At 40.9% G+C, this 26,038-nt stretch overlaps 1 protein-coding gene across 1 annotated transcript in view; it reads left to right on the plus strand.

Annotated features, from left to right (window-relative positions):
* The window catches only part of ANK3 (ankyrin 3), a 328,736-nt gene that overhangs the window by 157,577 nt on the left and 145,121 nt on the right, over positions 1 to 26,038 (plus strand). The window contains 6 exon segments of the mRNA XM_060033488.1: positions 9,486 to 9,584; positions 14,593 to 14,790; positions 16,649 to 16,747; positions 19,235 to 19,333; positions 21,972 to 22,070; positions 25,090 to 25,287. Of these exon segments, the coding sequence (XP_059889471.1) occupies positions 9,486 to 9,584; positions 14,593 to 14,790; positions 16,649 to 16,747; positions 19,235 to 19,333; positions 21,972 to 22,070; positions 25,090 to 25,287 (792 nt within the window).

Raw genomic sequence — 26,038 nt, forward strand, 5'->3', positions numbered from 1 at the left:
TTTCTATCCTGTTGCATTGATCTATCTTTCTGTTTTTGTGCCAGTACCATACTGTCTTGATTACTGTAGCTTTGTAGTATTGTCTGAAGTCCGGGAGCCTGATTCCTCCAGCTCTGTTTTTGTTTCTCAAGATTGCTTTGGCTACTCGGGGTCTTTTGTGTTTCCATACAAATTGTGAAATTTTTTGTTCTAGTTCTGTGAAAAATGCCATTGGTAGTTTGACAGGTATTGTATTGAATCTGTAGATTGACAGGCAGATTCTTAACCACTGCGCCACCAGGGAAGTCCCTGGAAAAATATTTTTAAGAAACATGTTTGGAGGGCTTCCTTGGTGGCGCAGTGGTTAAGAATCCACCTGCCAATGCAGGGGACACAGGTTCGAGCCCTGGTCCGGGAAGATCCCACATGCCGCAGAGCAACTAAGCCTGTGCGCCACAACTACTGAAGCCCGCGCACCTAGAGCCTGTGCTCCGCAACAAGAGAAGCCACCACAATGAGAAGCCCACGCATCAGAACAAAGAGTAGCCCCGCTCGCCACAACTAGAGAAAGCCCGCACTCAGCAACGAAGACCCAACGCAGACAAAAACAAATAAATAAATAAATTTATAAAAAAATAATAAAAATAAAAGAAACATGTTTGGAGACATTGAAAAGCATCGACAGCAGGAATAAATTGGAGTGAATTCAACTTTTGAAAGACCTAAATAACACAGGAGGAGATCTGTATTTACATGGCAGCCCTCACTAGTCAGTACAGCGTACTATGACAGCTCATGGAGAAAGTCAGTTTTATTGTCTTGAGGACAGAGGATCAAGTTTGGGGCTATAAGAGTGGCTGGACATTTAGTGGGGAAATCCCTGAAAGAAAGAAACCACAAAGGAGGGGAAATCAACATGTAACTCTCCACAATCCTTGGTTGACCCCTGAACTATGCATGTGCAGGGTAAAACTCCAAGGTGGTCAGAGGAAAGTAACAGCTAAAAGATTGAAACCTTCAAAGAAACTTCAGCAGCTACCTGCTACACAGGAGACAGAATTACCACATCAGAGAGGCTTGCTAAACATCTTTGGCCCAGGACTAAAGGAATCACTCTGGGAATAAGGACAAAACTGAAATAGACCTATTGTTGAAAGCCAAAATGCAAGTCACCACAAGTTCCAGAGTTGCTATAACATACAATTCACAATACCCAGTATATAATTTTAAAATTATTATAGGGCTTCCCTGGTGGTGCAGTGGTTGAGAGTCCGCCTGCCGCTGCAGGGGACATGGGTTCGTGCTCCAGTCCGGGAAGATCCCACATGCCACAGAGCACCTGGGCCTGTGAGCCATGGCCGCTGAGCCTGCGCGTCCGGAGCCTGTGCTCTGCAATGGGAGAGGCCCGCGTACCGCAAAAAAAAAAAAAAAAAAAATTATTATACATTAAACATGTTAAATAATCTGAAGGAAGAAGATATAATGGGTGAAGAAAAGAAGAATTTCAGGAGAAATAAGGAAACCTTTAAAAAAATTTAAGAAGAATCAGATAGAAATCCTACAATAGAAAAACACAATATCTGAATTTTTTTAAGTCATCGGATGAGATAAACAGCTGATTGAGTATAAAGAAAGAAAGAGTTGGTGAATTTGAAGACAAGTCATAAAAATCATCCAAACTGAAGAAGAGAAAGCAAAAAGATTAAACATCAAATTAACACCATATCAGCAATCTGCGGAATAATAGCAAGCCAACTAAATACATACAATAGAGTCTAAGAGGTAGAGGAAAAAAAGAATGGGGTAGGAAAAAAAAATATATATATATATATATATATATATCTCCAAATTAAATCATAAACTGCAAACCCAGGAAACTTAGCAAACCAAGGAGGATAAATCCAAAGAAAACCACACAGAGGCACATCATACTGAAACTGCTGGATATCAAAAATAGGAAATTTTTTAAGCAGCCAGAGGAAAAGATGCATTATAAATGGAAAAGCAATGATGAGGATGTTATCCAACTCCTTATCAGAAACACTGGGGGTCAGAAGACAGTGAAATATCTTTAAGGTGCTGAATAAAAAATATCTGTTAACCTAGAATTTATATCCAGTACAAGTATATTTCCATAATAAAAATAAAATAAAGGCAGTTTCAGGTAAACGAAAGCTGAGATAACTTGTTACCATCAAACCCATACTAAAAGAAATACTAAAGGAGGTTCTTCATTCTGAAGGGAAATGATACTAGGTGGAAATATGGATCTTAATAAAGTAGAGATGAGTTAGAAGTCATAAACAGATTAAGAATTCTTTTCTTAAATTTTTAAAAAGTTGATTGTTTAAGTAATAGCTGTTATGAGGTTTATAATCCATGTAAAAGTTAAATATATCTTTATAGCACAAAAGATGAAACTACTAATGTAAATGGAGTTATTGCAGAATTCTCATGCATGAGAATAATATCGGTTCAATACATAATATATAAATACTGTAACTATATAATTAATAATATTATTTGGACTGTGATAAGTTAAGGATGCATTTTTTTTAATATAAATTTATTTATTTATTTATTTATTTTTGGCTGCGTTGGGTCTTCTTTGCTGCTCGTGGGCTTTCTCTAGTTGCGGCGAGCGGGGGCTACTCTTTGCCGCAGTGTGTGGGCTTCTCATGGTGGTAGCTTCTCTTGTTGGGGAGCACGGGCTGTAGGTGCACGGGCTTCAGTAGTTGTGGCACGCGGGCTCAGTAGTTGTGGCTCACAGGCTCAGTAGTTGTGGCACACGGGCTTAGTTGCTCCGCGGCATGTGGGATCTTCCCAGACCAGGGCTCGAACCCGGGTCCCCTGTATTGGCAGGCAGATTCTTAACCACTGTGCCACCAGGGAAGTCCAAGGATACATATTTTAATCTCTAGAACCACCACTAGAGAAAAAAAGGAAAGAAAAGAAAAAAGAGTTTAGTTAAAAAGCCAAAGGAAGAGATAGTCAATGATATATATGATGAATCAATCACTAGAATACTAAATAATACTCAGTTAACCCAAAAGAAGATAAGAAAGAAGGATCAAAAAACACAGAGAGGGGTCTTCCCTGGTGGCGCAGTGGTTGAGAGTCTACCTGCCGATGCAGGGGACATGGGTTCGTGCCCCGGTCCGGGAGGATCCCACATGCTGCAGAGTGGCTGGGCCCATGAGCCATGGCCGCTGAGCCTGCGCGTCCGGAGCCTGTGCTCCGCAACGGGAGAGGCCACAACAATGAGAGACCCGCGTACAGCAAAAAAAAAAAAAAAAAAAAAAACACAAAGAGCAGACTGGAGAAATACACAACAAATAGTATACAGGTGTGTTCTAGGCTCAGAGAGAAAGCTCTAGTTTTCCAAGGAGTAAGAACAACAGAAGGATTTTACCTTATTTTAGTTTAACTCAAAACATGTAGAATGTATGGCATGACAGCAAGGAAGAGCATTAGAAAGAGATTTTTTTCTCTCCTATGTATAAATGGCAGAAATGAATTCTTGATCTTAAAAGGAGATTGCTTGGTAGAGTAGAAGAAATCCAGTCCTTCTGACAGAGGCAACCCTGAGTATCAGTTCTAATGCGAACCATTAACTTGCCTGTGACCTTGGGTAGTTACGTTAATCCTGTGGAGCAGCTGTCTCATCTATAAATGGAACTTCTGATGCCTTTCTCATGAGTTGTTATAAAAATTCACTAAGATCACAAATATAAAGTGCCTGTGACAGCAGAGGGGTTTCAAAATGTTATTTCACTTTCTCTCAGGCCAAATCTACAATTACCGAACATGCACAAAATGGGGACACAGAATTTTTAGAGAAAAATGCAGATATGAGAATAGCTTTGCTATTGAACGTAATTGGTGCCTTTTAATTGATCTCTGGCTATCATTATAACTGTCATCTTGTGAGCACTACCTGCCTTCTCTTTCATTGTTTTCAATCTTCAGTTAAATATCACATCCTGTTTTATATCCATGACATAGAAAAAAGTATATATCCACAGAGTTCTCTCTGCTTGATTTCCTTTTCCTTCTATTGAGTATGTTTTTTGCTTAAAAGGAAGAATAGAAAGAAATCTAGAGGATAGTAATCAAAATAAACTATGTTTCTTTCTGAAAGTGTTTCCTAAGTCATGAATTTGTGTCATTTCAGTATTGGCTTTGGGCAAATTCAACCTGTTAAGGACATATTCTGGGTTCATTATTCCTAAGTCTGATGGTTTAATGTCCCACTCCATGCTTTTCAGAAAAACCAGGCTCGAAAGAAAATCTTTTTGACCTTCGAGTGTGCAGGATTTTGCTCTTTGTGCAAAAAAGCCTTTTTTCCAGCCAATAAAGTGCAGTTCCCCACCTCACTAATAAGATTACTGTCACTGAAATGAAATATGAGATCTAGACTCACCAGTTTGTGTTGCTTCAGAATTCTGCCCAAGGGAATACTTGTTCATTATGTTAGCGCTTTAGAAATCAGGGGAATTGGAAAAAAAAAAAAAAAATCACTAACCCCATGCAGTTTCATTTCCTTCCCATAATGTTACTATGGCAACTCCACATCCTCTCTCCTTCTCTCCTGTCCAACTGCATATGCTGCCTTTCTTGAGGCAGCCTCCCTAGAGCCTCAAGAATTGCCTTTGTCAAGCATTTTTCAACTGGAGGTCAAAGCTATGTACTGTCCTATATGTTGAAGAACTGCTTTTTAGCCTAGGACCCATTCAAAGTGACACTGTACATTAATTGTAAATTTCCAGGAATTGGGAGCAGGTAAGAATCCTTATTTTGTATTGGAAAAAGCATTCCTCTAATTTTAAGGAAAGGAGTTCTCTGCTATGTAAACCAGTTCACTACTGTTGCAAAACACAATATCCACAATAGCTTTTTTAAGCTTACAATGTTCTGAATTACAAAGAGGAAAAAAATCTTAGAGCAAGTATTCTCATATTTCTCTTACTTTCGTATTCTTTTTTTATTGAAGTATAGTTGATTTCAGTGTTGTGTTAATTTCTGCTCTACAGCCAAGTGATTCAGTTTATATATAATATATATATTCTATATATATATTCTTTTTCACATTCTTTTCCATTATGGTTTATCACAGGATATTGAATATTGTTCCCTGTGCTATACAGTAGGGCTTTGTTGTTTATTCATTCTATATATGATAGTTTGCAGCTGCTAATCTCAAACCCCCACTCCATCCCTCCCCCACCCCTCCTCGCCCTTGGCAACCCCAAGTCTGTTCTCTATGTCTGTGAGTCTCTTTCTATCTCGTAGATGAGTTCCTTTGTATTGTATTTTAGATTCCACATATAAGTGATATCATATGGTATTTGTCTTTCTCTTTCTGACTTACTTCACTTAGAATGATAGTCTCGAGTTCCACGCATGTTGCTGCAAATGGCATTATGTCGTTCTTTTTTTATTGCCTTACTTTCTTATTCTTAATGCTAAGAAGACTGAGGCATATTCTTCAGTGTAATTCCAATTTATAAGTCACTTTTTATTTTTCTGGGACAATAAGGTATTATAATAGCACTTCTGACACACAAAATCAGTCTAGTCTTAAACATAAAGGATAACAAGGAAAGGAATTATTAAGCAACTAACTAGAAAATGTTTTTAGAAGACTAGCCCCAAAACCCATTCATTCGCCCACTCATTCATTCATTCACTCAGTCATTTTTAGTAAGCAGCTTTCACCAACATGATACTGAGTTACCGTATCTGTGAGATTCAAGTATCCCTTTTAAGCTAGTAACTTTGTCGTCAGAAACAGACTCATTGGAATGATAATTCAAGCTCACAAAGACTAAAATACCAAGTAAAAAGTCTTAGGTTCCCCCAAAGAGGTTCAGATAAAATATGAGGGGAATCCTGATGGTAGAATGGTTATGTCTAGCTTTGGGAAAGTCTTCAAAGAAAAACTGTACTTTAAACGATAAGGATTTGGATCTTGGCAAAAGTAGAAAGGGAACTTCAAGGTACATGAAGTAGTGTGTGCAAAGCAGAGAAAGTAGAATATGAGAGGCTTTCTCCAAGAACTGCGAAGAGTTTAACTGAGGTAGAAGAGAAGGGAATTAGGGGAGAGTCAAGTGTAGCAGCGACTGACTGGAAGGCTTTGAATGCTAACCTGAGGAATTCAGACTTGACTGAGGAATGATGACAGTTATGAAAGATCTTGTTGAACACAGGGGTATCATGATCAGAACAGTCCATCAGGAACATGAATGGTAAGCCACACCTATTTCAAAGCCAAAGAAATTAGTTCGAAATTTAAATGTTTACTTCCCCCCCACCCACAAAATTGGTATTAAGTAATGTCAATGCCTGCTTTTTTTTTTTTTTTAACTGAACTGTGAATCACTACATGGCGGATCCTCTTCCAGCTCCCTGTGGTTTAGCTGGTTGTGTCGGTCTTCGTGACTGTAGAAACTGTGGTGCTAATTAAAGATCTTACATTAACTCTAGGCACTAGTTTTCCACTGACCTGTGACTGTCCCAGCAGCCAGGCTGGCACTGTCTGTGCCACCAGATAGTCGTGACATCTCGTAGAGCTTCCTGCTGGAAGGGCTCTCTCCTGCCAGGCTTCTGGCTATTTGAAGAGCCACGCACCTTTGAAAAGTTTCAAAGCAAATTTGCAGAAGATCCAAAGGAGTCAGCCATTTGCAATCAGTGTTTAAAACACTGCAAGTAAAACTCCAATTGAAAGAGCTATGCTTCAGGGAGTTCTTTGCAGTTGAGCAAGGATGATGAGGCCTTTCTTGGGGAACTCGCGGACTGTATCATTGAAATGAGGTGATGAAAGGAGGAGTGGCTAGAATGGAAAGCCCTTCACAGCTCTGACACTGCAGGAAAAAAGTCACCTTTCCTGGCTGAGTCTCCAGATTCTATAAGTTTTTAATAAATAAACACCAGAGATCAGAGGTAGCAGCTGCAGAATGTAGGGAGAAGAAGGCGCTGAGTGGCTAAAAGTTTGAGCAGAGGGGCTTTGTCTTAATAACTCCTCCCAAGATATGCCTTATTTGCCCTGCAGTCAGCAGTGGCCTCATTCTGAGTTCAGCCCATGGAACCCTGGATGAGTCATTTCACCTCTTTGGGCCTCAGAGTCTTCATTTACAAAAAGAAGATTGTACCTTCCGTATAAGGGTAGTTGTGAGAATACAGTGATCGAATATTGTGGATTTGCTTCAAAACAATATAAGAAAGGAGAAGAGGTCAGGATATAGATGAATCAAGGTGGATCCTAAGGTGACATTTATTGATGCTGTCCACCAGGTACCTAGACGTTCATTACACTGTACAGTCGACTTTAGTCTGAAATATGTTTGAAGTTTTTCATAATGAAAACTTTTTTAAAAAGATGAAGTCAGCAAAAATATATGTCTGTAAGGAACAATGTACTTCAAAGGATTAAGGAGTTGAGATAGATTTTACTCTTAGATAGCCAAGCACTTTGTTATTCAGTGTGTAGGATTTTGCTTGGGGGAAGATCATTTTCAAAGATGAATGAGTTTTCAAAGATAAATAATTTTATGTCTGTGACCATAGTTTGAAAATGCCTATACATATTGTCACCCCTTATATCATAGAGTCTACTTATGCGAAAATGAGAGAATTAAAGTTGACCTTTTAGTTCATAAAAGGCAATCACATTCGGAGAATGTGACATTTTTTGTGTGTTGCAAGGTAGATGCGATGATTGTATTATTTCTCCTTCAGATATTTTCAGGTTTTACATTACTGGGAAGACATTTGGCCTTCAGGGTATACTTTTCATTTATTCTCAGATTTTATTTTATTCTATTTTATTAAGAAAATGCTGTTTCCACTTGAAAGACAGTTATATTGCTTAACTTTGCTTTAGAAGAGCAAATGTTTTAAATCAACATAAAAGATAGAATATTTAAACACGCTCAAAATATACAAACCAGCTCACGTCATATTTGCAATTCATATCTCATTTTTCAAGGAATTTTAATTCTACTGAGATTTAGCTAGTAGTTTAGAAATAAGATTGTACCTTATTGATTATATATTAGGATAATTAGGCTTACTTTCAAGATCTGCTCACACAATCTAGAAGGTGATTTGAATACATTAAATCAACTTTTGATGTATTGTAAGATGTGACCATCCTTAGGGTAGGTGTTAAGTGTCAACAGCAGGAATCTTCAAGTCGGGGAACACATAAGCCAGGGTGTGTGAACACTTCTCCATACGATTTGGAGCCACTTAGATAGTTTTAAGTGAATAAATTTCCACTTCTTCATCTCCCTGTTAATTCTGCTCTCCCACCTATGTTTTGATACAATAGCCCTTCTCGCTAGTCCGCTAGTCCGAAGGAAAGGCCTGAGTCTAACTCTGAGCGACAAGGCCTCAGGGAGCAAAACCTCTGAGGGGAAGGGGAGATGGAGAGGGGGAAAAGGGAAGAGTTGAAAATACTGGGGTCCTATTAGGAACTCAGGAGTCTGGTGATTAGATACGCAATCCTCTGCATATCAAATGCTTAGAAGTCCTATTGCTGCCAACAAAAAGGAAGGACCTAATGGTCCTTATGTCTTATGATGGATCATGGGAAGACATCTTTGATGAAAGTTTATTAAGTGACTTTCGGCGTGTAATTCAGGCGTTTAGAGAATTAGCGGCACTGCCAAAACAAAAGTCCAGCTACTTATTTATGCAGGCAAGATGTCTTAGCACTAGCATTTATAAAAACAAAAATGAGGGAAGTATTGATGCTGAACCCTGTCTCATCTTAGCAATAAATAATACTCATTAGCAGATCCATGAACTAGTTGTGAAAAAAATACATCTCATTCAGAGAGGAATTTTTAATAAATTGTTACTCTTGCTTAATAATCGTAAAATGGGTAATATATTTTTGCTGTTTTGATCCATTGTGTATGAATAATTATAATGCCAATCAGGAGATTTAGTTTTGATTCTTAAATAAAGGCTTATGTTCTCAGGAAATCTTTAAACCTTTTTAAAAAGTAAATGTATGTATTTTTGCAGCAGGGAAATATGATACCATAATCAATAAAAAACACTCAAGCATAAAATTATATTTTACATGAAGATAAAAGTATATGGGGGAAGTGGAATGGAAGTAGACACGCAGGAGCAAAAAGGACCAATGTAAAATTTCTGTTACAAATTCCTATTTTAAAGATTTGTGTATTTTTTTAAGTGGTGGATATCAAATTACTTATAGCGTTTAGATTCCATTGAATAGTCGAAAGGGTAGTGGAACAGTTATATTTTGAAATGTCAGTTTTGTGCGGAATCACACACTTGGCAACCACTTAAACTTAGGAAAAATTCTGTCCTCTAGTTGAAAATATAAAATTGTTTTATGAGATACATGCGTAAACGTTTGAAGCTCCCTGGCCCACAGCACATTGGATGCCGCGCTGACTCTTGACCAAATGCACTCGTTTATAGAATTTCCCATCGACTGTAACTGAAGATGTTGCCTTGTTTGATAGGATGGGCTGACGCCACTGCACTGTGGAGCGAGGAGTGGCCACGAGCAGGTGGTGGAGATGCTGCTTGATCGAGCTGCCCCCATTCTCTCAAAAACCAAGGTAATTTCTCCCCAGGTGCTTGGTCATCACACTGTATTGAGCTTTGAATCCCTTGACTGGTTATTTCACCCAGCCTTTCAATCACATAGAAAATGCCATAGTTTGAATTTAGCAATTAGCGTGGCTCTGTGCACCCAATCTTTGGTGACCCTCAAGATTAAGTTTGGGTTTATGAGGCCTTCAGATGCATGCCCTCTATCACCAAGTCATTTGCGTGTGTGTTGCTTTTGTTTTTATTTCGTTTTGTTTCAGGAACACTTACTGCTTGATTTTATTCTATGAAACTTTCATAGCTCAGAAATGATTGCTTGTTGGAGAAAGCAAGATCTACAGTCTAAAGTCTGGGTGCTGGTGCACTTTCTCCAGCCCTTCAGTTTATTTTTTGAGAGTTCACAGACTATTAAAAGGGCCAAGATATCATTTCACTGAAAAAGACTGGAAACTTTGGAAAGACTATACCTTGCTTGGGCCTTTGGAAAAGTTGACATATGTGAAGGGAATACATGATGATGGCCCGAAAAAAAATAATGTTTTACTAAGTGTCTTCTGGATTTTTAAATGGTAAAACCATTTGACAGTATTTGAAAAAGAGAATATTTGTAAATAAATTTGGGGACATATAAAAACTACCTCAGAGTCATTACTGTTTTTTTTTAAATCAAACCAGTGATTTTTTGAAGCTATGTTAAGCTTTGTAAGGAGCCCTAATTTCTAAATATTAACCAAAAAAAACCCCAAAAGCACCTATTACTCCTGTTTGTACTCTGATCGGTGTTTACTCAACAGCTCTAGTGAAGATGGACAGGGTCAAGGTGGTCTGAACAATTCCATCACTCACTTGAAATGCAGGTTTAGATTGGTGAGCTGTTGGAGATGTTATCCAACAGAATTAAGCAGCCACCATTTTTCATTGCACATGATGACATCTTGGACTTTTGAATGCTTCTCATCTAAACCATTCTATTTGTTGTTCTTCCTTTCACATAGTCCATATCTATCTTCTCTCCATCCCACTGCTATCTTTGAGCTACATCATCTTCCTGAACCATCATAATCACTTCCTTACTGGTCCCCCACTTCCTCACCTGCTCCTTTCCAATCCAGTTCCCATTTTGCAGTCAGAGTGGCCATATAAACTGTCAACCAAATCATGTCAACCTCTTGCCTAAAAAGCCTCCAAGTAATTCCCGTCGTTCTCTTTAAAATTAATTTTTATTTTATCAAAGCAGTATAAGCACAATTAAAAGCAAATCATTGTCTCGTCATTCTTCTCCTAGTGTTCATCTCAGTATCTATTTGGCTTTTTTTCCTGAGAAATCTCCTTGACTTTTTTCTTTGATGCCTTTAATATGCAAGAACGTTTTCTTGTCCTCTGAGAGCTTCTTTTCTCAAAGCATCCAGTTCTTGTTTTATGGATGCTATACATCCTGTTGCCTTTTGGAGAACATTCAAGGTGACATTTCTTTAAAATTCTTTCTGCCTCTCATCTGTCCCTAACTCCTCAGATTTCCTTTTTTCTCTTTGTTGACTTTGGCTCTCTTTTTCATGATGGGGGTTGCCCACGAATGTCTGTACCTGACCGTGTCAAGCATTCACCTTCGAGTGGAAGCTCCGTGAGAGTGTGGGCAGGGCTTCTCTCAGGTGTATCAGGTGGTGGTGGATTGGAGGCGTCCCTAACGTCAGGATAAATTGCCCTTTTCTCTGGAAGGTTCGGTTTTTTTTGAGGGATGAGTCCTCTCACCTTTTGCCGTGTACATCCAGATGAATACATTGAGTAGGAAAAAGGAAAAGGAGCTGTCATTCTCCTGGTCCTCTGTACATACCTTAATCATAACAATGATAACAACATTTACATAGTGTTTACTACATACCAGGCTCTAAGCACTTTACATATATTAACCCAGTTACTCCTCACAACAACTCCATGAGGTACTGATTTTACTATTATGCCCTTTTTATAGATGAGGAAACTGAGATCCGAAGAGAGAAAGTAACTTTCTCGAGATGTCTCAGCTAGTGGCAGATCAAGGATTTGAACCCAGGCAGTCTTAGTCTAGAGATCCTACTCTTAACACCTATGCTGTCCTTCCTTCTTCTGTGAACACCTGTTCTCAGTCCAGAGCCTAACCACTGCCCTCCGCTCTGCCCCAGCCTCCGCATCCAGAATCTCCAGAAATTAAATTCCTGGTTTCCTGCAAGTTATGAGGGGGCAGTCATCTGGCTTTGCCGGGTTGGAAGGGCTTGGAGACCTGACCACTCCATAGGCAGCTAAACCAATCCTGCTTTTGGCCCCAAGCTTCATCTTTATCCTCCAAGGTACTATGTTTCCATATTGTCTGCCTTTGGGGCATCTGAGCGGTAAATCCGTTTTCTGTATTATACCCCGTGATATACTGGAGCCTGTTGTGTACATCTCTTTCCAGTTCCATATTCAGTAACACCATGTTGATAGCTTGAAATCGGTCATAGCATAGAGGTCTTTACACCTTGGAAATTGGCAAATGCCATATCTCAGGGCTGTTCTTTAAAGAGCTATTGTGAAACATTTACCAGCGCACCACGGGTTATACCCCCCAACAGGCACTTAGGTGTCAGCCTTTTCCTCTCTGCTGGCTGAGGTAACACTTAAAATCTTTTCTCATATTCCAAAGTTTATAGACATCACACATCTGTTTTTGTTTCCTTTGCCATGTTGTGTGAGTGTGTGGGTGTGCATGCCCTGGGGGTTTTACCTTTTCAATTCCGTGCATGTTTTTTAGTGGAGTTTGTGAAAGGATGGATAAACACGCATGTCACATCTACCATGTTTATCTGGAAGTTGCCCTGCCCACTGCACTGAGAATTCCTTACCAGAATCTGACCACCTCTCTGCCTCATCTCTCCTTCTGGTCCTTACCTTCTTCTAGCCAAGCAGCCTCCTTTCACTTCCTAGAATACACCAAGTTTGCTCTCATTTCCCATTCCCTCAGACTGACCTCTCTCAGTCTGTCCCAGAGCTCTGCAGTCTTCACACATTTCTCAACTCAAATGTCATCTTCTCAGAGAGGCCTTCTTAGTTTCTTTACCTGTTTGCTGTCTCTTCAGTGAAATGAAAACAAGAACTTTGTCTTATTCAGGGCAGTACCCCAAGGACCTAAATCAGCACCTGGCACATAGGAGACCTTCCCCAAATATTTGTTGAATGAATAGCAAGCGAATGAAGGCGTTCTGAACTTTAAGACCGTCTGTCTAATTCTTCAAGACTTTCCTCTTTCTGAGCTAAGAAGAGCCGTCACACTGGACCCATGTTTTTAGCTTGATGACAATGCCGTACATAATATAACCCCTCTCCACACGGCAAATAATCTTTCCTTTCTTCTGGTCCTTCCCCAGTGACCTATAAGTTACCCACTCATATGTGGTTGTTTTGTGTATCATTAGAGAATCTCCTTCTTTTATTGACACAGCCTCCCATTTCTACTCTCCACTGAGTCATTTGTTCTCTCACATTTTGTTTCTTTGTTTACTTGGTGTTTTCCTCTAAGACTGTATCAAAACATAAAGCGGAGGAATGTTTTGGCAGGAAATAAACAAGTGCATATGCTAGTGGGTGGCAGTATCTCAAATGAGAAATGTTCCCCTCCTTTCCTGCACCTTAGTTTCTACTTTGGTGCAAAATGTTGGAGTGGAATTTTTTAGGCAGAAATATTCTGCTTGAGTGGCAGTGTATGAAGGCTTTAAATTTACATAATTATTTATGGAGCTCTTTCTATATATACAAGGCTCTCTGCTGGGCAATATGGGGAAATTATAACCCATGAACCTCCTGTTTTCAAGAAACAAAAATAGCTGAAATACATGACATGGTGAGTGAATGATGCCATGAGAGTGGCCAAAGGAAGGCTTGCTTTTTCTCCCCCTTGAACTCTTGTTTTATGTCATTCAGATAAATTAGGGGAATTTAACTTGGCCCGGAGGATTCAGAAATGCCTAGTTCCTTGGTGTGTACTTAGTATATCATTATTTTCAAAGTTCAGTGATGTTGATTTTTTTGGAAACTGAATTTACCATCACTTTTCCCTCCCACGTAGGTTAAACTAGGTTACAGTAATTACTAGAGCCTCTCTTGATAACTGGATTCTCTAGGAACTTCCCAGGTTCCAACACTTTGTCTGCATATTTAAAGGAAGCGTGCCTGGAAAGACTGATATCTTAATACCTTGTTTTTGCCTTCATTAGAAAACGTGTGTTGAATGCTAAATGTCACTCCAATCTTCTTAATGGTTTTGGTTACCTTTGACCCCACTCATGCCTTCTCTCAGCTCTTTAAATGAATTTTTTACTTATCCGTATTGCAGATGAGGACCTGTCATTGAGCCCAATTGATTTAGACTGAGGCAAGCATTAATTAGTTAATGAGTTCGTCACAGTCTTGCCTTTCCTCGCCATAGACACACGGGGGCACCAGATTGATGGAAAAGGGCAACGTTTTCCTTTCTACGTTGATGTGAGATGAAATGTGTTGTATTCAGATCTTTTTTCTAAAAATTGATCAATATAATATTCAGTATCAAGCATTAATAACACAGGAGCACAAAATAAAAACCCGTCTAGTGAATACCATTCTGTTTCTGCCTGTATTTTATCCTTTTCAGTCTTTTGTTGTTGTTATCAGTACTTTTTTTATTGAAGTGTAGTTGATTTCCAGTTTTCAGTCTTAAGTATTAAGAATTCAGATTCACTGGAAATGCAATCAGTAGTGGACCTTGGTGCAATTCACACTGTTTTTTAAATCAGAAAAAGAAATTATTGTTGAAAATTTATTTTTGATTGATTTAAGAAGTAGGAGGACTAGTTTGGAAAGTAGCTGCAGTTCAAAACAGTTGCCACAAAACCTTTTAAAAAGAGAAGGCATTTCTGTGTGCAGATCTAGGGTTTTCATCTGTTCACATTTGTACTGTATTTTATGTTGGGCATATTCGCATTTGAAAGGTAAAACAATAAACTCTGCTTGTCTTCTGTGTTGCAGAATGGATTGTCTCCACTGCACATGGCTACACAGGGGGATCATTTAAACTGCGTCCAGCTTCTCCTCCAGCATAACGTGCCTGTGGACGACGTCACCAACGACTACCTGACTGCCCTGCACGTGGCTGCCCACTGTGGCCATTACAAAGTCGCCAAGGTTCTCTTGGACAAGAAGGCTAACCCCAACGCCAAAGCCCTGGTGAGTAGCTTAGCTCACAAGTCCAGCCTGTGTTGTCTTGCTGACCACGTGCTACCCCTGCACATAAAGGGGTTCCTTTTCAGGAGGTGAAAATGGAAGGTCTAGTTAAGTAAAGTGTACTTCTTGTCAACCTTCAAATGGCCTTCTGGAAAATCTGTAAACCCTTCTATTTCCAACATTAGCAAGACTGGTGAGGCTAAATCATTAACTTCTTTATGGTCACACTCATGATTCTCTTACATAAATAAACCCAAAGACTGTACAAGTACAAAAGGACTGAGCTGGTCAGCGTATCTTCTGGTAGGTAAAGTGATAACTGTGAATTAAAAGTTTTTTGTGAGATCTAAAAATACGAGGCAAAATGATCAGAAAACTTCATCTTAAACATGAAAGGTCTAGGAATTTGTGAGCAGAAATTCGATGTGAGGATGTTAACCATGTAAGGTAATGAAATATCACCTGTCATTGTTTCCTCAAGTTGCGAATCAAAAATTTGGTCTAGTTTGTAGTCTTAACTCCTAGAATGCCATGCTGCTTTAACCTTGAGCTTTGCTATATAGTTTGGTTTTCACAAGGAGATGGTGTTTGTTGTCTTTAGAAAAATAAATGGTCCCAAGTTAGTAAGCTTTTTAAATTTAGCTCAGAAGAAGCACTCATGTTTAGGAAAAAAATATGTCACCAAGTGCTAGGGAAAACGTGTGCGTTTACTAGCAATTTTGCAGTAAAGGCTGTCATCTGATCAACCATTTTAGGAAGGCTCTCTGTTCCCTTGCGGCTCATATGGTCACCTCTGGCACTCTGTGGGCCCTGAGATTTGGAGTGGGCAGTAACGGATGGGCAGAGAGGAGCCCTCCAGACCCCAGGCAGCTCCATCACCATCGTAATTCTAAATGCTTTTCCTGGAGCAGCATTTTAAGAGCTGTTGACTGGCCCAAGATAGCAAGCATATCTTTGAATTCTGAGAAGGGAGGAAAAGAAATGAGCAGTCATGACTTATTTTTCCACACAAGAAAAAAAGCCTTACGACAGGGTGTGGGCTCTCATCCTCATTTTCCTCTGACTGAAGATTTCACAACATTAGGAGGTTCTGGAGGTTGTGGGCAGTCACCCCTGGATGGACTAAGGCCTGGTAAATGGTCTCAAAACCTCCATAGAAGCACTCGCGGTGACTCTGACCTAAGCTTGCGTGGTGGGCCCTGATATTCTGTAGTTCTCTGTGGCAACAAAAATATGCTCCGTGGTCTCTCTCACTTAGCGGGCAGTACAGTTTGGTACGTAATTTGTTTAAAAAGCAGGTTCTTGTACTAGATTAAATATTAAACCAAATGATCCAACTAATGTTGGGTTGTTTAACTTTCTGCTTCCTTGGAGTAAGCACCTACTTGAATCTTAAAACTTGGAAGAAATAAAAACATTTCAGAACAGGTCTTGAAGTTGTTTTTAAATGCAGCAGAGAAGTCACAATGGGCAGTGGTGAAGTTTTGGCTGTGAGGACCAATTTTGGCCGAGATGTTTTTAGTCTGTCTTTGAAATGAGGTAGAGGAGGGACATATTTGGAAAATAAATTCCAGAATAAAATAGTCTAAGAAGACGCATGACCATTTTGCCTTAACTACCAGGAGATTATGACAAAAATTTGCTTCCTGTTCGTGATTAGCAGGGCACCTTGGGTGCCTGGGAGCAGGGAGACTACCTGTTCTTCCAGAAAAGAATCTGTATTCGGTTTAACCCCTCGCTGTTGCCGCTCATTTCCAAATCTTTGCACAACGTCACTTTGGCAAAAATATTTTACCGTACACAGTGGAAGTAGATCTCAACGGAACGTAATCCAGTAGGTCTGCGTCTTTTTCCCTTGCAGAATGGCTTTACCCCTCTCCATATCGCCTGCAAGAAGAATCGAATTAAAGTAATGGAACTCCTTCTGAAACATGGTGCGTCCATCCAAGCTGTAACCGAGGTGAGAAGAGGAGGGTTTCTGGGGTTCCCCGTGGATAGCCTCAGCAGGCAGAGGCCCGGTGCCCTCCCTGACGACCAGCTAGTTTTGCTGTGTGCGGGTGTCCTACTACTTTCTGAACCCTTCACCCAAGGGGCTGCCAGTGCTTAGGAGAGCAGACGAGAGTGGGAGGAGAGTGCAAATACATCACCATGACGAGAAGCATAACCCAAACACGTGTGTCGTGCTCAAGGCAGGCGGGGGGACGGGGGATGCCATCACTCCAAGCGTAATTTACATGAAATCCATTCATGCTCTGCTCCTCAAATCCTGTAATGCGGTGCTGAGGGGTGGTTTTGCCCGCTACGAGGCATTTGGCCATGTCTGGAAGTATTTCTAGTTGTCACAACTGGATGGTGCTACTGGCATCTAGTGGACAGAGGCCAGAGATGCTACTAAATGTTCTACAGCGTACAGCCCAGCCTCCAACAACAAAGAATTATCTGGCTCAAAATGTCACGTGTGCCACGGTTGAGAACCCCTGCACGACATAACCTCTGCATACTGATGAAGTGAGGATTGCTCTCAGGAAACACTCAGAATTAACGAAGCACAGAGTTGCTGAAGTTAGTAAAAGGGTAGCTCTCAGTTTCTTTCATGCAAACTGACATAGAACTCAGAGAAGTGACTTATTGGGATCAGGGCTGAGCCTGCAACACTCAAACCAAGCCTGGCATCCACTTCCTTGGGCTGCACTCCCTTTGGTTTACTCCATATCTCTACACCCTCCACGCGTCACGTCCCTCCCTTTCCAGCCTAGTCCTGTATGTCTTTCAGGACCAGATCTGGGGCTGCCTTCTCTGGGAATCCTCCCGTAACCCTCGGCCTGGGCCAGGAGCTCCTCCTTGGGACCATTGGCACATCCTGTGCATATTTCCGTCAAAGCTCTTGTCCAGCTGGCTTACTTATGACCCAGCCACTCCCCTCCACCCCGCCCCAAAACTACAGGCTCCACCAAGGCAGGCCAGAGTCTTACTGGTGTTAATATACCCGCAACACAGTAGATGCCATAGTAGATCATTCAGTAGTTCTGTTGAATGCAACCTTGAAGACTCTAGGATTCGAAGCTAACGTAAAAACTAAGGTCTAGTCCAGTCATTGTTGCTTTGCCTCAGTTTCTCATCTGCACATGAAGTATTTGCCTTGATTTCTAACACTTAGAACTTCGAAATACTAAATGATAGGAAATATTAATACCGATTCGCTCTTTCCTGAGTCTTCTGGCTTTATGGTAGGCATCCAGTTATTTTCATTATAAAATAGTAAGTTTATTCTCAGTGCGTGGCAGCCCTTTTTAAAGATCAAAATGGGCTCTGAAATCAAAGATTTTTCACTGGCGTCTGAATAAGTGTCCAGAGATGCCAGCCTGTGATGAGAAGTTGCCACGGCCAGCCCTGTACTCCCTCGGAAAGGCGGCGCAGACCATGTCCTCACAACTCCCCCTGCTGATGGGAAAAGGTGCCGAATTATAACAAAATTCTCCTTCCCCCTGTTTTCCTCAGTTCCCACTATTTGAAGTCTGGGCAACCAAAATTCTACCTCTTCTGTTTTCTATCTTACTTTCATTGTATAGAATTCCTTTAACATATTTTTTGACATTACTCAAATTTCTGTTGAAATTAGTTGTCTCCTTCTCTCTCAGCTTTTTCTAGCCATATTAAGTATTTTTTTCCAAATTATGATGTTCATGGTATAAGTGGGATTAAATTCTGAAAAATTGAAAATGCAATCATTTTATGCAAGGAGCACCAGTGGTTGTGGGGGTGTGTGTGAGGGGGACTTTGAAGCACACATGAAAATTAAGGTCTAGTGACCATTGTTCTATTTGCCTTAATTATATCACCTTGATTTATAATATGCAGAAAGATAAAAATTTAAATGATTGGGACAGTGAATGCTGATCTGCTCATTTCTTAGAGGGATGGCTTTGTGTTTCCACCCTGCTCTTTCACGTGTAATATAATCAGTGATTCTGAGAGCATGGGAGTTCTTATTAAAAGGCCAGAACAGGATCTGAAATACAAGTTGAATTTTTGCTATTGTGTATGTAATCACACAAGTGTCCCCCCCTCCACACACAGACACACACACACACACACACACAGTCATATGGATAAGGAAGGCTTAGTAGCAAAGGGAAAAAACCTTCAAGGTATTTTGCTAAATATTTTTTATAGAGCTATATAGAATGTGTGAAATAAATCTTTCTTCTTTAATGGTTATGACATAGGCCTTTCATAATCATGGAACGTGCTTTAGAGACATGATGAATATTGATACGTTTGCCTTATAAAATCTATGACGTCATGGTGATGTCTTGATGTTTTCTGATCTGATCAATAAATTGGTTATCTTAGCCTGGATGGATGGATGGCAAGTAGGCAGGCGGGCAGGCAGACAAACCCTTTTTAAAATAAGCCAACAAACTGACATCTCCCTCTTTTTCCCCAGTCGGGCCTTACCCCAATCCATGTTGCTGCCTTCATGGGGCATGTAAATATCGTGTCACAACTAATGCATCATGGAGCCTCACCAAATACCACCAACGTGGTAAGTATCCTTTGAACAAACTAGGTCTAATTGTGAGCATTTATGAAACTGGAAACGATTGCTCTCAATCTACTTATTTTTGTTATAGGTAAATTAATTCCCATTTAACTTGAGTACTTAGAAAAGGGCAGAATTTTGAAAATACCTGTGGTTTCCTTTATTTCAAAGGCAAGGTCCATTCGATCACTAGCTGGTCACAGATTGCTGAGACTTAGGGACTGTGTATATTACTACTGAATATTATGCTTTAGAAAATAAAGTTTTGTGGACGGGGAGAGTTTTTTTTTTCAATAGAAGCATTATGTTGCATGCATGATGGACCTAGAGATTATCATACTAAGCAAAGTAAGGCAGAAAGAGAAAGAAAAATGCCATATGATATCGCTTACATATGGAATCTAAAATGTGACACAAATGAACTTATCTACAAAACAGAAACAGACTCACAGACATAGAGAACAGACTTGTGGTTGCCAAGGGGGAGGGGGTTGGGGGAGGAATGGATTGGGAGTTTGGGATTAGCAGATGCTAACTAGTATATAGAGGATGGATAAACAACAAGGTCTTACTGTGTAGCACAGGAAACTATATTCAATATCCTGTGATAAACCATAATGGAAAAGAATATGAAAATGAATATATATGTATAACTGAGTCCCTTAGCTATATAGCAGAAATTAACACAACATTGTAAATCAACTATACTTGAATAAAATTTTTTTAAAAAATAAGTGTTGCATGTTGAGAAGGTGGTTCCAACACTCTCCTTATTGTGATTTCAAGTAATTTCAAAGTAATTTCTCTTCAGCGTGCTCGACAATGTTATCGCAAACCCATGGAACTCAGTTCATTATTGGATGTTGTTGTTTTCCCACACTGAGCATTGCTCTGCAGAACCATGAGACTCACTTCATAGTAAATGTCAGAGGAGTAACTTACCACCCTCGATCCGCATGTGGCCTTTGACATTGCTTTACAGAATTTTAAGTTTAGCAGCATAACAATCTTAGCACCCCAGACCACAAGCATAAGAACACTTGTTGGACTCATGAGCACCAAAGAAATAAAAATAAAAAGAGGAACATTCTGGGACAGAAAGGGCAAACCATAAGGTCCTGCGTCCTCACCCTGAGGGTAGGCCCCCGAAAGACTCTGTGTCTTCCAACAGCTTGAGTGAGCACATCCACGTCAGACCAGCTCTCAGCTGAAATGCAGTCTTTCCTGGTACTAACGCCAGGAGAGAAGGTTTTCCTTTACAAAGAGAACACTGGGTAACATGGTCACCTACATCCTCAGCACCTTTTCAGGAAACATAGCAACAAGTTTCGTGTGAACTGTATCTCTGCATATCCTTCCATGGAGGTGGATGTCCTATAAAGCAAAGCGATATCTATAAAAAGTAATTTAAAGGTGGGCACTGGGACTTCCCTGGTGGCGCAGTGGTTAAGAATCCGCCTGCCGATGCAGGGGACATGGGTTCGAGCCCTGGTCCGGGAAGAGCCCACATGCCGTGGAGCAGCTAAGCCTGTGCGCCACAACTACTGAGCCTGTGCTCTAGAGCCCACGAGCCACGACTACTGAAACCCGTGCACCACAGCTACTGATGCCCGCGTGCCTAGAGCCCATGCTCCACAACAAGAGAAGCCACCGCAATGAGAAGCCCGCGCACCGCAACAAAGAGTAGCCCCTGCTCGCCGCAGCTAGAGAAAGCCTGTGCACAGCAACGAAGACCCAACGCAGCCAAAAATAAATAAATATATATATAATTTTAAAATAAAAAATAAAAGTGGGCATCACTTGTGTGGGGGAGAATATATTTGATTTTTATCACTTTTTACATTTCAATCCATATGTGTTTTCTATGTTGTTTTCCTTTTTTTATTATTACATAAACGAAAAGATCATCTGAATTAAAGTCCATTTGGTGAAAAGCAGCAGAGGCGGGGGAAGTCCAGTGGCAAAGAAAATAACCCCTTGGGATAATGCCCCAAAGGATAATGACCTGTTGAGATAAAGCAGGAAATGCAAACCAAGGGCAAGCCACGTCTGGCCCTTGGGTGTGTTTTGTGTTGCCTGTGCAGCATTTTTGGTTTTCTTTTGTTTTGAACTCTGATTTTTTGACCAGCATTCAAGAAATATCCACAAATATGCAGACTGCCGCTGTGTTTGAAAAATAGGAAGGTATGGCATGATACGGCTGGCATCGCAAAGAGTTACTGGAGTAGCACGCTGACGCCAGCTAGCAGCGCCTCCCCCAGCCAGGAGAAGGCCTGGCCTGTCTCCAGGAGCATTCCCCCATCTGCCCGCTTCACTCGCCTACCCTCCTGCTTGGCCCCATAGCATTTGCCTTTGAACCCCCAGTGAGGCTACACTGTAGATTATTGAGCACGGCTTCTGATCCTGCCGTGCGCTCTGGGCTTACACTGATGGCTTCCATCATGGACCAGGTTCCTGGGAAATTCTTGTGTATTTGATTTCCTATCTTTCCTATTTTCAATAAGGAAGTGCTTGGAACTACTTTTTATTTAAAAAAAAAAAAAAACCCTCCATCATCAACTTTATGCAAAGCAAATAGGCCAGTCTTCTTTAGAGCTGCCGTTAAGTTACCTTAAGTTACCTAACGGCTCCTGTTCCCCAGAGAGGAGAAACAGCGCTGCACATGGCAGCTCGGTCCGGCCAGGCCGAAGTCGTGCGGTATCTGGTGCAAGACGGCGCTCAGGTAGAAGCTAAAGCTAAGGTATGTGCCGAGCGTGGAAGTGTTTGCTTCGAGAGAAGAAATGATTTTAATAAAACCTTTAAACATAGGCATGCTTTCTTCCAGGATCACTCTTTTAAAGTAATGAACCACCACCAATGACAAAAGTCTCTACCCAAGGGATATTGAAAACATCCCTTCCCTGTATGTGTATCTACTCAATTATTTAACAAAATGAAATAGAACAAGAACTTTGTGTCCTTGGCACATTGCTCATCCCTAATGGCTTAGGAAACAAACCTAGAATTGGCCCACAGTTGTTTGCACTCTATGGAGAAGGGCTCATGCACAAAGCTTCTAAAACAAGCACAGTTTGGAAGCATAATTGAGTTCTTTTGGTTGACCTAGATGTCAGCTGTCAGAGCCACAAAAGGAAAAAGGGAGTTTGAGCTTTTTCTCTGCAAGTTGTGAAACCATAAACCCTGAGACTTGGTCAGAGTTGTTCATGGAACATAGAATATAGAAGAACATCAGGGATGAGCTCGTTTGTCTGTTTGTTTGTTTGGGGCCGCACCTTGCGGCATGTGGGATCTTAGTTCCCAGACCAGGGATCGAACCCACGCTCCCTGCATTGGAAGGTGGAGCCTTAACCACTGGACAGCTGGGGAAGTCCAAGGGCTGAGTCTGAATGCGTCATTCTCTGCCTGGCATTTACCCTCCAGAAGAAACTCACTATCTGTCACCGTCTTGATGGTAGTTGGTCTGGTTATCAAAATGGCAGTTTAAAATTTGTTGTTTATTTATTGATGTTTAGCTTTTTTTTAATGATTTTTCTTCAGTGCATGAATAAACTATAATTTACCAATTTTTTTTTTAAATGGCAGTTTAGGTCAAGAATCGTAAATAGATATGTAAATACCTCAACCATTTAATTTTAGCCCTTCAATATACATTTATTTGTCATTTAATTACATACTTTGTAGTTTCTAGTTTAGGGTTAAAAGAAGAGAAGACTGAGGCATTTGCAAAGCAGTTTGAGTCCAGGATATTTCTCAACTTTTATAATTTTCCCCCAATCTATTCAGCTCTCCTACCCATATGTAGTTTGACCATAGTTGGCTTTTTGGTTTTGTTTTTTTTTTTTTCTTTTTTGGCTGTGTGGCATTCAGAACTTCCCCAACCAGGGATTGAACTTGTGCCCCCTGCATTAGAAGCATGGAGTCTTAACCACTGGACCACCAGGGAAGTCCCATAGTTGTTTTTTGGGGTTTTTTTGCGGTACGCGGGCCTCTCACTGTTGTGGCCTCTCCCGTTGCGGAGCGCAGGCTCCGGACGCGCAGGCTCAGCGGCCATGGCTCACGGGCCCAGCCGCTCCGCGGCATGTGGGATCCTCCCGGACCGGGGCACGAACCCGCATCCCCTGCATCGGCAGGCGACTCTCAACCACTGCACCACCAGGGAAGCCCCCATAGTTGGTTTTTCATCAACGTCTACCAAGGCTCTCCAAGGCTTTTAACAGTGTCCTTAAAGCCTTTCCTTCGGTACTCATATTTTACCTGTTAACATATTACGTCATATAATTAGTGTAAACATAGTACAAGCTAGAAAAGTACTAGTATAAACACACTAGTGTGGGAACAAACACAACTAGGTCTTTGTAAACATAAAATCCACAGGTGGGTACAAAGGTAGTGGTAACATTCTAGTCAGCAGACTATAAAACTTAAGGTTCCGGTGTATCGTGGTACCAGCTGGTAGATTTTACAGAGGACCTAGAAACAGAACTCCGCAAACGTTTTCCGGAAAGGGCCTGATCATCAATATTTTAGGCTTCACAGGATACTGTCTTTGTCCACAAACTCTCAGCTCTGTCATTACAGAGTGAAAACAGCAATAGTACATAATTTAATACATCAGCAAATGGACATGACTGTGTTCCAATAAAACTTTATTTACAAACACAGGTGGCAGCTGGATTTGGCCCCTGGATTTTACTGTTCTGATCCCTGATCTAGAGGATGTTGGTTAATCAGTTAAGTAGATTTGTTACGAGAGGCTGTACTCTACCATTACAAGAAACCTCACATTTTTGAGTGTTGTTACATATGAAGCGTTTCATCTAGGAAATGGTTTCACCCACAAGCTGAAATTGACCATAAGATATATAGTTATCTCATTAAAGAGATAATATGTGTCATTGTTAAGAGTCTGACTTCCATAGCCAGTGGCATCTCCCCTAACTTCTCACACTTCCTACTAGTTACACAGACCCTCTTGCTTTGATCTTGACCTTTGCACAGCAGTGCCCTGTGCTCCAGCCTCTTCTCTCTACTTGCCCTACATAAAGTATTTACCTGGACTTTTTCACATCCCGGTAGGGGATTTCTCTCCAGAGGGCATCTTTGGGCAAACAAGGAAAAGATACCCCTCCAACGTGGGGATAAGGCCCTCAGGGTGCAGGACTTAGGAGTGCCTTGTGTCCTTGGGTGAACTGTCATAAGGTGCCTTCCACTCCAGGCAGATGCAGCCTGGATGACAGCTCGGCAAGCAGAGGATGGGCTGGCTGTCAGCCCCCATCGTAGCTGGGAACCTTCCTCAACCATCCTACACTGCCCTCTCCCCTCTCCCACTTTTGACTGTGGGAAGGCAGCACCAATAAAATAATTCATTACATATGAGTACATGAGAACTGGTGGAGGTATAATATCCCTCCCAGGTATTTCCGTTTTCCCAGGATACATTCCCTTATCTCCCCCAAAAAGGAGTCATCAGAGGTTTAAAAATTGCTAAAGTATAGCAGGACGGAGTGGGGATAATTTCTAGATAGAACTGCCTTTCACAATTCTCACGCTGATAGGTTACTCAGAGGGTGTTTAAGGTGCTTAGATCTGCCATCCCCACCTTTCTGAAACTTAAAGAAAAAGATAAATGAGGTTCTTTTTAGTACTGGATCAAAGAGTTGAATGTAGCCTCTGATACCAAGCAGTGAAGTTTCCTGTATTTTTCACAGTGGCACCATTGTCCTCAGCTCATCAGCCCTGAACTTTTACTTGTCCTATAGGATGACCAAACCCCACTCCACATTTCTGCGCGATTGGGGAAAGCAGATATAGTACAACAGCTGTTACAGCAAGGAGCATCTCCAAATGCCGCCACGACTTCTGGGTACACCCCACTCCACCTTGCAGCCCGAGAGGGGCATGAGGACGTAGCCGCCTTCCTTTTGGATCATGGCGCATCTTTATCTATAACAACAAAGGTATGAAAGCCAGTCTTAGAATCCTGCTGTGTCCCCCCAAAAACATTCTCTTTACAGTTTCCTGCGTGGTAATAGGTACAAAAGGTGTACAACAGCAACTCTACTTGGATCCCAGGATTAACATGGCCAGCAAAGCCCTGGGGTGGGGCAGGGTGATTTGGTGTGTGTGTATATCTTACATTTCTCAGTACATTATCTTCTCATGAAACCTTATTGATGTCTGGAGTCAGATATTTCTTGCAAGTTGTTTGACAGATTTAAAGGGTGCTTTAAAAACACAGCCACAGATTTCTGTTGCTGAGGCCAGGTATACAAACCACTTTATCAAAGCTCAGTTGGTTAATGCTTTTATAATACTTTCAAAGCAGGAGGTGTTTTTTTCTCGGTTTGTTGATGCTGCTTTTTTTGTTGTTGTTTTCTTTTCTGATTTATAGGTTTTTTTTTTTTTTTAATCTCAGCTCTGATGCCTTACAGTAATGACCCACCACACAGTTGCTTTTCAAGTGCAGAATGCAACATTTAGAGCTCGTTTTTCTTTGATCCTACATAAACTAGCAAGTGTGATAGCAAGATGAACTGGCCCACGGCATGTCTTAGAAAGCTAGAAATTGGTGTTACACCCTTTTTGAGATGCAGAGAAGAAGCATTCATGTGTAATCAATGCAGAAGATAATTACAGTGATTACAAATACTTGGGAAACTATCTGAACAAATGATGACTTCCTCAGAATTCGACCCCTCTGATTCTCTA

The sequence above is a fragment of the Delphinus delphis genome, chromosome 16 (genome assembly GCF_949987515.2).
Source record: "Delphinus delphis chromosome 16, mDelDel1.2, whole genome shotgun sequence".
Taxonomy (NCBI): Eukaryota; Metazoa; Chordata; class Mammalia; order Artiodactyla; family Delphinidae; genus Delphinus; species Delphinus delphis.